General features: G+C 33.8%; 1 protein-coding gene across 1 annotated transcript; it reads right to left on the reverse strand.

Annotated features, from left to right (window-relative positions):
• Window positions 1-6,847: 6,847 nt before the first annotated feature.
• LOC125210498 (tryptophan aminotransferase-related protein 1-like) lies at window positions 6,848-8,970 on the reverse strand. The gene is made up of 5 exons (XM_048110047.1): window positions 8,798-8,970; window positions 7,954-8,260; window positions 7,588-7,868; window positions 7,202-7,485; window positions 6,848-7,122 (listed from the first exon to the last, which is right to left on the reverse strand). Exons 1-5 carry the CDS (start codon window positions 8,968-8,970, stop codon window positions 6,920-6,922), a joined length of 1,248 nt encoding a protein of 415 aa, XP_047966004.1. The 3' UTR covers window positions 6,848-6,919.
• Between the last annotated feature and the right edge of the window lie 7,313 nt (window positions 8,971-16,283).

Here is a 16,283-nt window from a genome sequence, read left to right on the forward strand (position 1 = left end):
AAATTTTGAGAATAATCTGTGTGTTGTTGATAAATTAGAATGCCGCCGAGACGCAATAACCGTGAACCGACACCTCAGCCCACAAATGAGGAAAGTGTAATGCGGTCGATTCCAGCACCGCCGCCTCCCCCACCCCCGGTTGATCGGGAAATAGTGAAGCTGTTCTTAGAGCATAAACCACCTATGTTTGACGGACTGGGAGAACCGGCCAAGGCCGAATCATGGATCCGCGCGCTAGAGCGCATATTCGCGATTTTGGGATGCAATGATAGAGAACGAATGATTTGTGTGACCCACCAACTAACTGAGGCAGCTGACTTTTGGTGGGATACCAGAATGAAGACCATGCCACGAGACCAAGCAGAGGCGATGACATGGGAAGGCATACAATGAGCCAAATCGGAGCTGGGGTTTGTTTCAAACGTCAAGCTGCCTATCAAGATGGTGTTCAAATGCTCTTCTTAGACCACCATTTTCTTCTTCATCAAAATAGCTTTGCGTGGGTACCTTGCACGCCTCGATCGGAGCCCGGTTACGAAAGCAGTGCAATGGCTCCAGAAGTAGCGCCCGACCTGGGCGAAATGAGTTGTCGAAAATGCCCGGTCGGGCGTCATGTACTTTTTGGCAATTTCTCGCGAGAATAAGGAAATGCCCGGTCGGGCATTTTGAACGGGATATTTGATTTTTGAACAAGACTTATTTTAATTGCTTCTTTAGGACTCCTAGTATAAATACTCTTGCTAGGGTTCATGTCATGGCAGCTTTGAACATTTTGAATAGAACAAAGATTCAAATTTGAGCAACCATCTTTATCTTTGAACATGTATACTAAAAAAACATTTTTCTAGTTTATTGTTAATTTGATAAATTGTTTGTATATTGTGAACTCCCCTTTTATGAGAATAATCAATGTTTTCTTCACTAACCCTAGCATAGTTGCTAGGGCACTCGAAAGTCCGGCCTCCTCGCACTCGAATACTCTCCTCCTACAACAACTCCTCTAGGTTTGTGCCCTCTTGGGCCTCCAACCAGGCGTAAGCTGTTCAAAACGGATTATAAATAAAGTCAAACAAGCACTAGACGATATCTCTTTTTTAGGGCTGATAAATTTTTACACGATACAATAATCCGGCACGAAATCGCATGAAATTAATGGGTTTGGGCGGAACCTCCAGTTGACCCGTTAAGAACCCAATAATTTTAGGTTGAGTTTGGGCCGTTAAGAACCCAATAATTTTAGGTTGAGTTTGGGTTGGATGTAGTACCCATTATGAAATAAAATTACTCCCCCTGTTTCCTAAAAATAGTAACTTTTGAAAAGTAACATAGAGGAAGAAAAAAATGATTATAGTAAGAGAGATGAGAAGAAAACGTAGTAGAATAAGTATTAGTGGATTGTGGGTCCATCCTAAAATAGAAAGTCTCTATTTTTAGGTAAAAGACCACAAAAGGAAAGAATTTCTATTATTAAGAAACGGAGCGAGCATTATTTTCCATTATTTTGTTTACTTTTTTAAAAATATGCTCTACTTTAATTCTTTAATTTCTTATAAATCAGGTTTAAATAATGTAAAATGAATTTTGTTTTGCAAATTAGGTTTGAAGATCATGTTTAATCCTGCAATGTCAGGTTTGGGACATCATTGTATTGTTATTGTGTCATGTCAACCCATATTATATTATGTCGTTAACGGAATTCATGTCGGGCGCTGATCATATTTAGCTTGCATGTAATAGGTTGTGTTAGTGTTTGAATTGACAGTTCCTCCCTTAACCGATTGTGTTCGAGTTAGATTGGGTCAAATCGTTATTTGATTCACCTGATAATGACCCAATCTGCGCGATTTGTCTATTAAAATAGATAAACTCAAGTTTCTAAATCTTGTCTATTAAAATTACCAGAAAAAGCTAGCATTGAAATTGACAATAAGACTTATATATAGGCAAATAAATTAAACAAAAGGAACTAAATGTAAGGAAATTAATGTAAATAATTAAAGATAATTTTACTAAATTCTAAAGAATCATGATTGCATAATCATAGTATATCAAAGGATATCATATTTAATCATATTACTCATTTGAGAAAAAGATCAACCTAATCCTTAAGGGGATAAAATTATATTCAAATACAACTTTTATTCCTGAATAGGTGATGTTTAACAATTACTCCCTACATCCCATAAGAATATGCACTCTTTCCATTTTAGTTTATCCCACAAGAATATGCACTTTCTAATTTTAGAAAGTCTTTTCTCTCTAAAGAGGTGGGACCCATTCTCCACTAACAATACTTTAATTACTTTTTCTATGTAGCATTCTTTTACTTTATCAATTTTACATTAAAACCCGTGTCAAGCCCAAAGTGCATATTCTTTAGATACAAAAGAATATGTAACAAGTACTCCATACTTGTATATGAGATAGAGAGACCACTTATAAAAAGGTCCTTACAAAATAAAACAAATTTTACTATTGCTTAATCATATGGTAGAGTCAGTTTGTGTCTATTGTGTAGTTAAAAAAAAAAGGGAGTACTCCATTCGTCCCTGAAAATTTGTCACTTATTTTCATTTTCATTTTCGTTTGTTCCTAAAAATTTGTCAATTTTCACTTTTATCATTTTTGGTCGTGGACCCCATATTCCATTAATTCATTCTCATTCACATTTTATTATAAAACTAATATATAAAAGTAGGTCCCACATGCCACTAACTTTTTCAACTCACTTTCTATTACATTTCTTAAAATATGTGTCGGGTCAAATCAGATGGAGTATAATGTATAATGTTCATATTTTATATTTGAATTTCAGATAATTCTGTTGTTAGCAAATGCAGTGCAATTTATATCTAATTATTTTATGTTCTTATTGTTCATTTCCATCCTTCCTTACCTTTTGTCTCTAACAAAATTTTTCGGTTAGTGGTGACCAAAAACATGGATGCACGTTTGAGAGCGTTAGAGAAGGCGATGGAGAACAAGCCAACCATTCAGAAATCACTGTTTGACTTATTTCTTCAACAAATTTATGCTTTGAGCAATGAGGAGATAATTACCATTTCAGCTGCCAAGGAAACAATGACTTCCGATTATCTGCCACCATCGACCATTTCCACTCATACAGTCACCGGTACAACACACTAGGTTTTATCCAATCTGCCATCTTCGCCCCTGGCCTTAACTATGACATCACACTTGACTCCATACATCCAAGATGTTTTGCCGCCACAACCAACAAACCTACCTTTTTCCTTCCAACACTCTTTATTTTCTTAATTAACCTTTTGAGAGTCACATAAATAAATCCCATGGATTGAGATTGAGAACAAATCTTGAATTTAGTAAAAGGAAGGTAATATACCATAAGAGAATTATCTTGTGTCCAGTTTATAGTAGTTAAGTACCCCTCATCTAAAAAAATAGTCTCATTTGTTGACTATTTGTAATGAGATTAGTAAAATAAGGGAAAAAGAGAAAAAATGGGTAAAGTGTGTATGTGTGTGTGTGTGTTAGTGAGTAAGAGAGAGAGAGTTGAGTAAGAGGGAAAAAAGTAGCTAGAGCATAAGAGAAAAACTTTCCATTTTTAGAAATGAGACTATTTTTTTTTACCTCCCTAAACGGCAATATGAGACTATTTTCATGTACATGTGTGTGCATATGTGATGTGTGTGTGTATGTATGTGTTGTTGTGTGTGCACGTGTGGTGGTATGTGTGTGTACATGTGTGGTGATGTGCGTGTGTGCATATGTGTGTGTGTGTGCAAGTGTGGTGGTATATGTGTGTACATGTGCGATGGAGTGCGTGTGCATATGTGTGTGTGTATATATATGGTGTTGTGTGTGTACGTGTGTGGTGTTGTGTGTGTGTGTACGTGTGGTGGTGGTGTGTGTGTTTTCAATTATTAAAATTTTGAAAAATTTAGTTTTTTTTTTAAAAAAAAAATTGGATGATATTAAATTTAAATATAATATAAGATAATAGATTTTATATGCTGAGTGACTGAGTGTGAGTGCTTGTGAGCACCCCTTCTTTTCTTTGTTTACTCATTTTCACATTTTAGTTCTAACTGGCAGAATCGAAGCAGTTTAATCTTATTCACTGAAATGTAGAAGAAAGAGAGTGTGTGTTACTGTGCACATTTGAACTTCCCAGATCCAGAGAATCCACTAGACACTGGGTCTAGGAACTCAGAGAATCCTCGAATTACCTGTCGTTGGGCACACAATCACTTCCTTCCCCTTTCAAAACCCTCAACCCGCTATGTTAAAAGATTAGTACAGGGAAGCAGGGATCGAATCCACAGAGACGGATGTGTAAGTAAACATGTTAAAAGACCTGGAAACTATTTTTCGCTGCTGCCACGCAATTTTTGGGGTTGAGATTTAGTTCTTAGACTTGGGAAATGAAATGCTATATCATAACAGCTAAATCTAGGCAAAGATAACAGAACATGCATAATGATGACCAGACGTGTTTGAAATGACTACTAGACCTGGAAAATGACTTCCTAAAACTAACCTAGACAGAGGAAAAGCAAAACGTGGGGACCATTTCCCAAAACAACATGGTACGACAGAAAAGCTGCAGATTAACTAACTGAAGATTTAAATAATAGCAACATCGTCTTCTTTAAACTTTAATCACGAAATGCAGAGGGAAAAAAACAGAGCAAAGCAAGATCGAAATAGGGTAAACTTTTTAAACCGATTAATGCGATCAACTACCGAAACTAAAGCAGATCTACTATTATTAGACGAGGTAAACAAGAAAACATAATTTAAACATCAGAACCATGCATGCGTGAACAGATCCAAACACTGGATGCTTCATCCACTCCAGATCCAAGCCATCCACAACAAACCACAACTAATTCCATCTCCGATCTCACAGATTTAACCAAATTCAGCCGATCAACTACAAATCTCCACGCAATTTAAACTTCAAACTCAGATCAATCACCAATAAGCATCAAAAGTAAACAGAAAATGCAACTATAACGTAAAACGAAACCAAAGCAACAAATTCCATAGCAAGTAGTGCAATATCCAACAGAAACTGAGAAAAATACGACCGAACTTCGAACAGCGAAGTCTCGGAAAATCCAGAAACATAAACAGAAAGCAGGTAAAGAGATTGTATCTTCGCCTCTCGTGGAGACGGTGTTACACAACGACCGATAAATTTCTGAACCGTAAACCCCTAGAATGATTCCCCTAAACAGTGTGTGTAGAGAATGCGAAAGGCTGAGCTAAGAGCTGATGGTGAAAAACACGGATCCCCTCATGTTGGGTGTGTGCTCTTATTTATAAGGGATGGAGCTTCTAGATTCTTCCTTGTGCTTCCCATTTTGCCCTCCTTTCGGATGCTCCTTCGTCTGGTAAACTCCTCCTCTTTTCTGCTCACTTTCTCTACCAGCTTACTTCTCCAGGTGATCCTCTCCTTCTTCCTGGATCTGACAATTTCTTTACACACTTGACTTATAAAACCTTGACTTATAAAACCTTGTTAGACCCTGGAAATCACAGAATTTATCTTCATAATCCATGCATGAAATTAGCCTTATCATTCACCAATAATCTATTTTTAATCCTCCCCATCTTCTCGATTTTGACAATCCCCCAATTTAATGAATCCAGTGAATTTTCTATCATATCAATTCATTTATGCATAACTATATTTTCGACAGTTGTTCGACCCACCCATTTTCCAATCTGAAATCTTTCTCTTCATTGTTGCACATTTCCAATTTTCCATGAACTTTTCGATTCTGATTTTTCTACGACAATCCAAATCTCACCAATAGAATTTTTATCACATAAAAACTCAAATTATTTCTCTGTTAGTTCTCTCCAAACTGAAATCACACAACATATCATCGTTTATTGTCGCTTCCATCTCTGCAATCTCCAATGAAGAACTGACCTGGCCGTATGTTTTGTTTAGTTTTCAAAATTCCGATGATTCTGATTGTTTCTATTTCATCACTGCAATCTCCTCTCCTGGACTTATCCCAAATTCGGACTCCAAATTTAAATTTATAAGCCCTGAATTTTAGAGGGTGGAGAACAATGACGAAGTAATTTGTTGTAGGGGAAAGAATACAAGGGCTGGGGATTTGGATAGAGATTCAATTCGGAAAAAAACGGAGAGTTATGCAGGTGTGATTTTGACTGTTGTAGAATAAAACGGCATGAAGAAAAGACACAAATTCATTGAATAGATGAGAGAATTTCACATTGGAAAAATCGATTAAAAAAATAATAATAAGAGGCGCTCACACCAAGTCCCTCAGCATATTAATAAGATAATATGTTGTATAATTTTATTAAATTTTAAAATTAGAAGAATGGAGAATAAAATGGAATGGAATGGTCATTCCTTAGCTAATTGGAAGGAATGACTATTTTCATGTGGAATGGCATAGCGATTTCTAAGAAAAAAAAATACTACCAAGCAAAGGAATGTCATTTCTACCCCCATTCCATTCTACCATACCAAGGTGAGTGAGATTTCATAGTTTGATATACATATATAACATCCAATTTTGTCATTGAAATTTTGGATTTCATTGTAATACTCTACCAATTTAGTACTATAAGAGCAAAGTTGTGATGAGGGGAATTCTGGGATAGATAATATCTCTAGGATATTACTACTTGGTTGTGTAGTGATTTTATTGAATTAAACTGAACTATGAACTTGTAACTGTGGTTTATTTCAAGCTTGAAATTTAACTATAATTGACAATTTGAGAGTTGATGATAGAATTATGTACTTATTGTGATGTATGGCTTTGAATATTAAGATTTTAAAGGGTTTTATTGAATTAAGTTTGGAGGAGTATTTTTGGCACTCACAAAACACCAAAGCACCGAGACCTCTACGCCACATGGCTGAAACAGATGTAAGCTACGATCAAAGGGTACAAAGAGCTAGACGTTTAAAAATGGAGGGAAGCCTCTTCAGAAGCAAATCAACGTCTTTATCCCTGCCCAGCATACTAAGCCTAGCGTAATTGCTGGGGCACCCGAAAGTCCCGCCTCCTCGTACTCGAATTTTCTCCTCCTTCATTACCTCTTCTAGATTGACTTCCTCTTGGGCCTTCATCCAGGCGTAAGCTGTTCAAAACATATAACATCATACAATATCTATCACCAACGCGAATGTACAGTCAAACAATAGCTAGACGTTCTTTACCTGGATGGCATTCGTTATAGTCTTGTTTGAAGTTGCAGTGTTGAGGAGGAAAGTCAGGGACCTGCAAAACATCAGTTCCCTGAAGAGCTTCTCGTAGCTTCTTCCACCGCTCAGTCATAACAAACCGCCCGAACTCGAAGAAATTATTTGGGCAGCTGTTGGTGGAGATCATCTCCAAGATGGTGATAGCTCTGAGTTGAGCTTCCTTGGACACCCCAATGGTGCTGATTTCCATGAACCTTACCATCCGTTTTGCCACATCAGGGTCCTTCACTATCGCCCACCTTCACATACAACAAAAAAATAAAATGAACCCAACCACATATAAAAACATATAAACAATGTCATTTAATGCCATGAAAACAATGTATTTTTAGGTCCTCTACCCAATCTTAGACCCTGCGTGTCCTGTGCATTTCGACATGGTGAAGAGCATGATGTTTTGGTCAACAGGATTTGTGATGGCCGTGTATTGAGGCCAGTAGTATGCAAGATCATGCACGAGCATTCCATTGGCTCTCTTCAACACAGGGCCCCTTAATTCACCATCAGGATTGTTTGGTGAAGTGACCATCTCTATGTAGGCTTTGTCATCGTTGTAAGCATGAGCATCGCCTCCCCACTTGAACAACCTCGATCTCATACAGTCTGCTATCTGCGGATAGCACTACAACCAACAAAGACTTAATTAGATCCAAACAATAGCTAAAATGAAACAATCGATGGCAATTGATGGGGATTTAAAGACTGACGGAGTAGAAGGGAGCCGCGGACACAACACTGATGGGGCTTGGGGGGTCGAGGGGTTCGGCCAGGGCGTAAAGGGCGGCTTGGATGAGCTGGCTGGAGCCATTCCCAACCACGATGTGGCGACCTTCCACGACGGCGTTTCCGACCAAATTGTGGAGATTCTTGATTTCATGCTCGAGTTTAGGGAGCATATACCAGCAGAAACTCTTGGGGTTGGCGAAGTAGCTGAGGGCTTCAGATGATGAAATGGTGATTTTGAAATCATCACCAATTAATTTCCAGTAGGCCTCATACATGGTGGGATCACCCCTGAGATTATAATTCCATATTTCTTTAATTTGTCAAAATATAAAGAGAAAAATGCACACATGAAGCAAAGAAAACACACACTGAAGTAGCACTCAATGTCTGAAAAACATATCAAGAATTGGCGAAAAATAGTGTGTTAGTGCATGCATACACAGGCAAATGATAGATCAAACACAAACACTAATTAAACAAAACTGAACACTCCTATATACATGAAGAGAGAGAGAGAGAGAGAGAGAGAGAGAGAGAGAGAGAGAGAGAGAGAGAGAGAGAGAGAGAGAGAGAGAGAGAGAGAGAGAGAGAGAGAGAGAGAGAGAGAGAGAGAGAGAGAGAGAGAGAGAGAGAGAGAGAGAGAGAGAGAGAGAGAGAGAGAGAGAGAGAGAGAGAGAGAGAGAGAGAGAGAGAGAGAGAGAGAGAGAGAGAGAGAGAGAGAGAGAGAGAAAACACATAAAATGCTCACTGCACGCAATTTACAAAAAAAAGAGAGATCATAAAACAAAAATAGCAAAAATGAAGAAAAACAAAAACTATGCATACTTATCAAAATCGAGAATGGGAACACTTTGAATCTCAAGGTTAGTGAGCTCCGACTCGGTAGTGTTGATCACTTCAACCTCAGCGGCCGCCGCCATCGCAACCACAGCCACGGAAGCAGCAACAGATGAAGGGACAGAGCTTTCGATCACAACTGCAGCTTCAGTGCCCACCATTTTTACTTCTTTTTTTCAAGAAAAATCTAACCAGTTTGATTTTATTTGCAAATTCTCTCTCTTGGACACAATTTTTGGGGCTGCTTCATCCCTTATTTATAGGGGCTGCGCACAGATGCAATTATATCACAATTTTTTTTTCTTCAAATACTTTATTTTATTGTGACTAAAGACTCATCTAACCAAATATTCATTTCTATCTAGCAATATTTAATACTTTTTACCTTGCATTCATAGTTTTTATTCATTTTTTCTAAGTGGAATTTAATGCAATATGCCACTCTAATTTGAAAGCATGGCCTTTTTGCTACTGGATGATGAGATGAGAACAAAAAATCATGTAATTTGACATATCTTTTGATAGTATATTTTTCCATTTGTCTTACTCCTTTTAATATAATCTCTATGTTTAAGATGCAATCTAATTGAAATACTTCATATTAAGATTTATATTATGATATAGTGATATATTATGTTAGATGAAATGTGAGAGTTTAAATATACTGACTAAATGGTTTCTTACTTCTTTCTTTACTGCAGTAATAGTGTATAATTTCATTGAGTTGACATTATAAGAAGTTTGTCTTTTTCTCGTGAAACATTAAATACTTTCTAACAAGACAAAATATAGATAGGAATGGAGTAACTTTATGTTGCTTTTCAGGTATATAATTTCAGTTACAACTTCTCTCCCTTATGGACCCACATTTTTTCAAGGAATATATTTTGAATAAGGATTACATAGAGACTAAATAAGGATTTAAATAGAGATATATACACTAATAAAATATACTACACTTTTTTTAAGATATACTCGTATAATTTTAAATAACTGATTTTTCTAGTATTTTTAATGAGAGTGTTAAACAATGTGTACCTATATATCTTCTACCAAATGAAATAGTTTGTGTGTTATAAGATATAAATTATTTATTTTCTATTATAAATTTGTTGTGTGCGTATAATGATTACTCGATAATATATGACAGTATAAACAATGAAATAGTTTGTATGTTAAAAGACATAAATTATTTATGTACTATTATAGATTCGTTCCATGTGTATAATGATTACTCGATAATTTATAATGGTATAAACAGTGAAATAGTTTGTATTAAAATTAATAAATTATTTATATTTTTTATTTTAGATTCGTTGAGTGTGTACAATGAGTACTCGATACAACCAACTAATAACGATGCAAATGCTGAAACTACTTTTATGACAAATATTTCGTTCGGCAACGGTTAATGATATTCCATCATTTGTCAGCTAACAAATTTGTAGGTTAGAAAAGTCGTTGGTCAACGAACGACATATAACGACAATATACTCTTTCTATTTTGGAATTAATGTGTATATAGAAAAGGTCACCCCTCAAGCAATAAATGATTATTTCTCATACTCTATCATGAAAGAATACTGACCATAACGACATAAACGGAGATTCCTAAATATCCTATTTTAGTCCACAATTCCTAACTATCCTATTTTAGCCCAATATGTTTTAACCCAATATGATGAATAGGATGATATAAAAATAAAATACGTAAATTAAATAACAATAGGTAAAAGAAAGAAAAAATGTATTTATAATTGTAATAATTAAATTTAATAAATTACAAAGTTAATGCAATTAAAAACTCCTAACTTAAATAACGGTAAAATGTATATAATCGTAAGCTAACAATAAAATTACTAAAGTACAAGAAACTATAATACAAACTATAATACGAAGACTAAATACTAACGTGTAAAAATAAAGGAAAAGGATTTGGGCTCAATTTATATTTTTAATCTTTAAAGCTAAACTATAGCTAGAGTATAAAAATTAAAATTCAGTTACCAACAATTCATTTTTTTCCAGCGATATTTATTGATTTTTTTACCTTACTTTGATGGTTTTGTTTCATTTTTGCTACATGGGAATTTAATATAATATTCCACTCTAATTTGAAAGCATGGCTCTTTTTGCTACTGGATGATGAGATAAGAACAAAAAATCATGTAATTTGACATATCTTTTGATAGTATATTTTTCCATTTGTCTTACTCCTTTAATACAATATTAATATAATCTCTATGTTTAAGATGTAATCTAATTTACATTCTTGATATTAAGATTTATGTTATGATATAGTGATATATTATGTTGGAGGAATGGTGAGTGTAAATATACAGACTACATGGTTACTTACTTTCTTTATCACATTGAGGGTGTATATTCGTGCGCATGTTTATTGAATATATACTACTATGTGATGTGGAGTAGATCTTACTAACAACTATATTTTCTATAAATTAAAAAGAATGGCTAAAATGTATTTAAATACTTTCTCGGTCCGTCAATATTTGTCTTATTTCGACCCACCACATGCTTTTAGAAATCATAAAAAAAAAAAGTGAATTGAAAGAATAAATGGAATTGGAAAAAGTATTTTTAGTATTATAATGAAATGTGAGTAAATTGTATTATAGTGGAATGTGAGGTTCACGATCAAAAGTAGCAAAATAAAATTAGACAATTAATAAGGGATGAACGAAAACGAAAAAAATGGGACACATAATAAGGGAAAGAGCAAAACATAACACTTTGATAATTCACAGTCCGTATATAAAAGAGAGAGACCATTATATTAATAATAATAATGTTGCATTGGGATATATGTTTGCATGGCAGTTACAACTCAAGCATTTCAACGAAATCTGAGTATGCATTGAGTTAACATGATGAAGAAGTTTGTCCTTTCCCATGAAACATTAATTATTTCATAACAAGACAGAATATAGATAGGAATGGAGTTAATTGATGTTGCTTTTTAGGTATATAATTTCAGTTACAACTTCTCTCCCTCATGGACCAATATTTTTTCAAGGAATGTAATTTTGAATAAGGATTAGATAAAGACAAAATAAGGGTTTAAATAGAGATATATACGCTGATAAAATAGAATACACTTTTTTAAAGATTTACTCGTATAATTTTAAATAATTGATTTTTTCTAGTATTTGTAATGGGAGTGTTGAACAATGTGTACCAATATATCTTCTGCCAATGAAATAGTTTGTTTTATAAAATATATAAATTATTTATTTTCTATTATAAATTTGTTGTGTGTGTATAATGATTACTCTATAATACTCCCTTCGTTTTCTAAAAATAGGAAGGTTTGAAACGGCTCGGGTTTTAATGCATAATTTGGTAAAGTAAGAGAGATGGAAGAAAAAAGTAACGAAATTGAAGTTAGTGGATCATGGGGTCCACTTTAAGTTGTTAATTGTAGTGGTATAAGTGGTAAATAAATTGATGTATAGGGGTGTAAAGATTTACTAAAATAGATAGTGGAATGTGAGGTTCACGATCAAAAGTAGCAAAAATAAAATTGGACAATTAATAAGGGACGAATGAAAACGAAAAAAATGGGTCACATAATAAGGGAAAGAGCAATACATAACACTTTGATAATTCACACTCCGTATATAAAAGAGAGATACCATTTATATTAATAATAATAATGTTGCATTGGGATATATGTTTGCATGGCAGTTACAACTCAAGCATTTCAACGAAATCTGAGTATGCATTGAGTTAACATGATGAAGAAGTTTGTCGTTTTCCCATGAAATATTATTTATTTCATAACAAGACGGAATATAGATAGGAATAGAGTTAATTGATGTTGCTTTTCAGGTATATAATTTCAGTTACAACTTCTCTCCCTCATGGACCCATATTTTTTCAAGGAATATAATTTTGAATAAGGATTAGATAGAGACAAAATATGAATTTAAATAGAGATATATACGCTGATAAAATAGAATACACTTTTTTTTAAGATGTACTCGTATAATTTTAAATAATTGATTTTTTCTAGTATTTGTAATGGGAGTGTTGAACATTGTGTACCAATATATCTTCTACTAAATGAAATAGTTTGTTTTATAAAAGATATAAATTATTTATTTTCTATTATAAATTTGTTGTGTGTGTATAATGATTACTCTATATTAGTGTAAACAATGAAATAGTTTGTATGTTAAAAGACATAAATTATTTATTTACTATTATAGATTCATTCCATGTATATAATGATTACTCGATAATATATAATGGTATAAATAGTGAAATAGTTTGTATTAAAATTAATAAATTATTTGTATATTTATTTTAGATTCGTTGAGTATGTATAATAAGTACTCGATAATATATAACAGTATAACCAAAGATTATCTATCTTTTGTCGTGAAAATAGACAGGTTATTGCATGGCCAGGTCCAACAACCAACTAATAACGACACAAATGCCGAAACTACTTTTATGACAAAAATATCATTCGACAACGTTAATGATAACAAACATTTTCCATCATTTGTCAGTTAACTAATTTGTAGCTCAGAAAAGTCGTTGGTCAACCAATGACATATAACGACACACTATACTCTTTCTAATTAATGTGTATACAGAAAAGGTCACCCCGCAACCGTTAAGCAATAAATGATTATTTCTCATATTCTATCATGAAAGAACACTAACCATAACGACATAAACGGAGATTCCTAACTATCCTATTTTAGCCCGCAATTCCTAACTATCCTATTTTAGCCCAATATGTTTTAACCCAATATGGTGAATAGGATGATATAAAAAAAATACGTAAATTAAATAACAATAGGTAAAAGAAAGAAAAAATGTATTGATAATTGTAATAATTAAATTTAATAAATTACAAAGGTAATGTAATTAAAAACTCCTAACTTTAATAACGGTAAAATGTATATAATCGTAAGCTAACAGTAAAATTACTAAAGTACAAGAAAATATAATACGAAGACTAAATATTGACGTGAAAAATGAAACGAGAAGGATTTGGGCTCAATTTAATATTTTTAATATTTAAAGTTAAAACTATAGCTAGAGTATAAAAGTTAAAATTCAGTTACCAACGATTCATTTTTTTCCAGTGATATTTAATGATTCTTTTTACTTTACTTTGATGGTTTTAATTCATTTTTATTACATGGGAATTTAATAAAATATTCCACTCTAATATGAAAGCATGACTCTTTTTACTTGATTTACATGATAAAAATTCACTTCACTTTTCAAGATTAAAACCCGATTTAAAAAAATATTAAATAACTAAAGTAAAGAATTATTTAAAAGAATAATAATATTTCTTAATGGGTTATCCGCATTTAACCCAAACCCAACTTAAGATTTTTGGGCTCTTAACGGATCAACCCAATAAGAATACGGACTCAATAAAATTAGACTAAATCCATTATTTTTATACGAATTTGTATCAGATTATTGTATCAGGTCAAAAATTATCAGTCATAATGTTAGTGTGAAAACACTATAGAGTCTTAGTGTCTAACCTAGACATGCCCACGGTTCGTAAACCGGCGGTTCCGGTTCGGAACCGCCGGTTCCGGTTTCGGGAAATGTGGAACCGGAACCGAACCGTGAGGCTATTTCACGGTTCCGGTTCCGGTTAAAAAACCGGCGGTTCCGGTTCCGGTTTGGAACTGCCGGTTTTCCGATGGTTTTTAACGGTTTTTCACGGTTCCGAACCGCCGGTTTCCGGCAATTTTTCACAGTTCCAGCTTAGTTTCACGGTTTTCCGACGGTTTTTCACGGTTCCGGTTTGGAACTGACGGTTCCGACACGGTTTCGGTTCGTAAAATTTGAAACCGGAACCGGCCCACGGTTCAAAATATGGCGATTCCGGTTCAAGAAAAAAGTCACAGTTCCGGTTAGAAACCGGAACCGGTGATTACGATTCCACGATTAACCGCCAGAACCGAAAACCTTAGGCATCTCTAGTCTAACCTACCTTTTGAGGCAACTCATTAGGGAAAAAAAAAAAAAACCTACCTTTTACTTTATAGTCTAACATTTCTATCAAGGGACGCTTTCTGTTAATCTAGGACCGGTGTCCGCTAGTTAATCTAGAAAGCTGTGAAAAGGAAACATGTGCAGAGAAATTCTTGGTTGGTTGGCAGAATTTGCTTGATATTTTGTGAATCTTTCATGATAGATTATTAGCAAAGTAGTCCCACTCTTCCAATAATTTCATATTCCCCCGTTTTATAGAAATATATCGTATTTTCTTTTTTCGTCCATTTCATAGAAATAATTTAAATCTATTTATAGAAATATTTTTCTTCTTCTTTTTCCTTTATTATTTATGACTCCACAATCCACTATAGAATTTTCAACTATTTTTTCTTCTTGTTTCTTACTTTATCAATTACTCCAAATATTAAAACTCGTACCGATCTCAAATAATCTATTTCTATGGGAGCGGATGGAATATTTTAAATTGATTGACGTGCGAGATACATCCAACATTGATTTTTAGTATGCCTCTTTTAAAATCCAAGTCGTTATACGAGTTTATTTTTTGAATTATGTTGTGTGTAAGCTCCCGTACACCTTTTGTTTTTCGCTTTCCAATAAATTTTGAATTAATAAAAACGCTTTAGCAGTAACATTTTGGTGTCAATGTGTCATGATAATAATTTATGCAAAATATTCTATTTTCACGTTGAAGTGAGCAACTAATTATACATTTTTCAACTTTATCACCGACTACAAACTCTTCAATAATTACAACTACTCCTCCCTATTTTCCACAGCAGTCATATTATAAGTAGTGCATGGGCTTTGTGCCCTTCGTGATGTCAAAACTCTTCATCTCCCGATTTTATTCCAATGCAATTCACGTGATCTATTGGTTGAATGAGAAATATTTTTCCAATTAAATTGTGTACCTAATATAGCTCAGAGTAGGATTTATTTGTTAAACGGGAAATATTTTACAAATTAAATTATGTATTAATTTTTGAAACAAAAAAAATTTATGTATTAATTAATGTAGCTTAGAGTAAGTAGAGTATGTGATTGCCATCTTTGGCAAAATACCTGCATTTTTGCAGAAGTTATAATACTCAACTAATTACTCAAAAGTGAGCTAAATCAAATGGAATCGAAACGTCGATACGCATACTTGATATATATGTCGAGTATCATTATTTTGCCAAATTCGTTTCTGCATTCATCATTCCTAACTAGATTTATGTTACATACTTACATATCATGTTTCATCTACAATCTTATTACCAAATAATAATCGGTTTAACATTACCTTAATGAGTTTGAAAGCAAAATAATAAAAAAAAAAAAAAGAAATTTAAAAATTAAAAAAGAATTCGTACAAGAAAGTGTTGTATACATGGGTGTAAATGAGTTGTGGAGAAAGTGTGGAAAGGCAAAAAGAGGTGCCAGCTTGTTTGAAATGGCAATGGGT

The sequence above is a fragment of the Salvia hispanica genome, chromosome 3 (genome assembly GCF_023119035.1).
Source record: "Salvia hispanica cultivar TCC Black 2014 chromosome 3, UniMelb_Shisp_WGS_1.0, whole genome shotgun sequence".
In the NCBI taxonomy this organism is placed as follows: Eukaryota; Viridiplantae; Streptophyta; class Magnoliopsida; order Lamiales; family Lamiaceae; genus Salvia; species Salvia hispanica.

What these genes read in the sequence shown, in the direction of transcription:
- LOC125210498 (XM_048110047.1), bottom strand. Translation starts at nt 8,970, where the DNA reads ATGGTGGGCACTGAAGCTGCAGTTGTGATCGAAAGCTCTGTCCCTTCA. An exon ending in CCGCGGCTCCCTTCTACTCC is followed by an intron (nt 7,869 to 7,953) that starts GTCAGTCTTTAA and finishes TGTTGGTTGTAG; the next exon opens with TGCTATCCGCAGATAGCAGA. An exon ending in CTATAACGAATGCCATCCAG is followed by an intron (nt 7,123 to 7,201) that starts GTAAAGAACGTC and finishes TGTTTTGAACAG; the next exon opens with CTTACGCCTGGATGAAGGCC.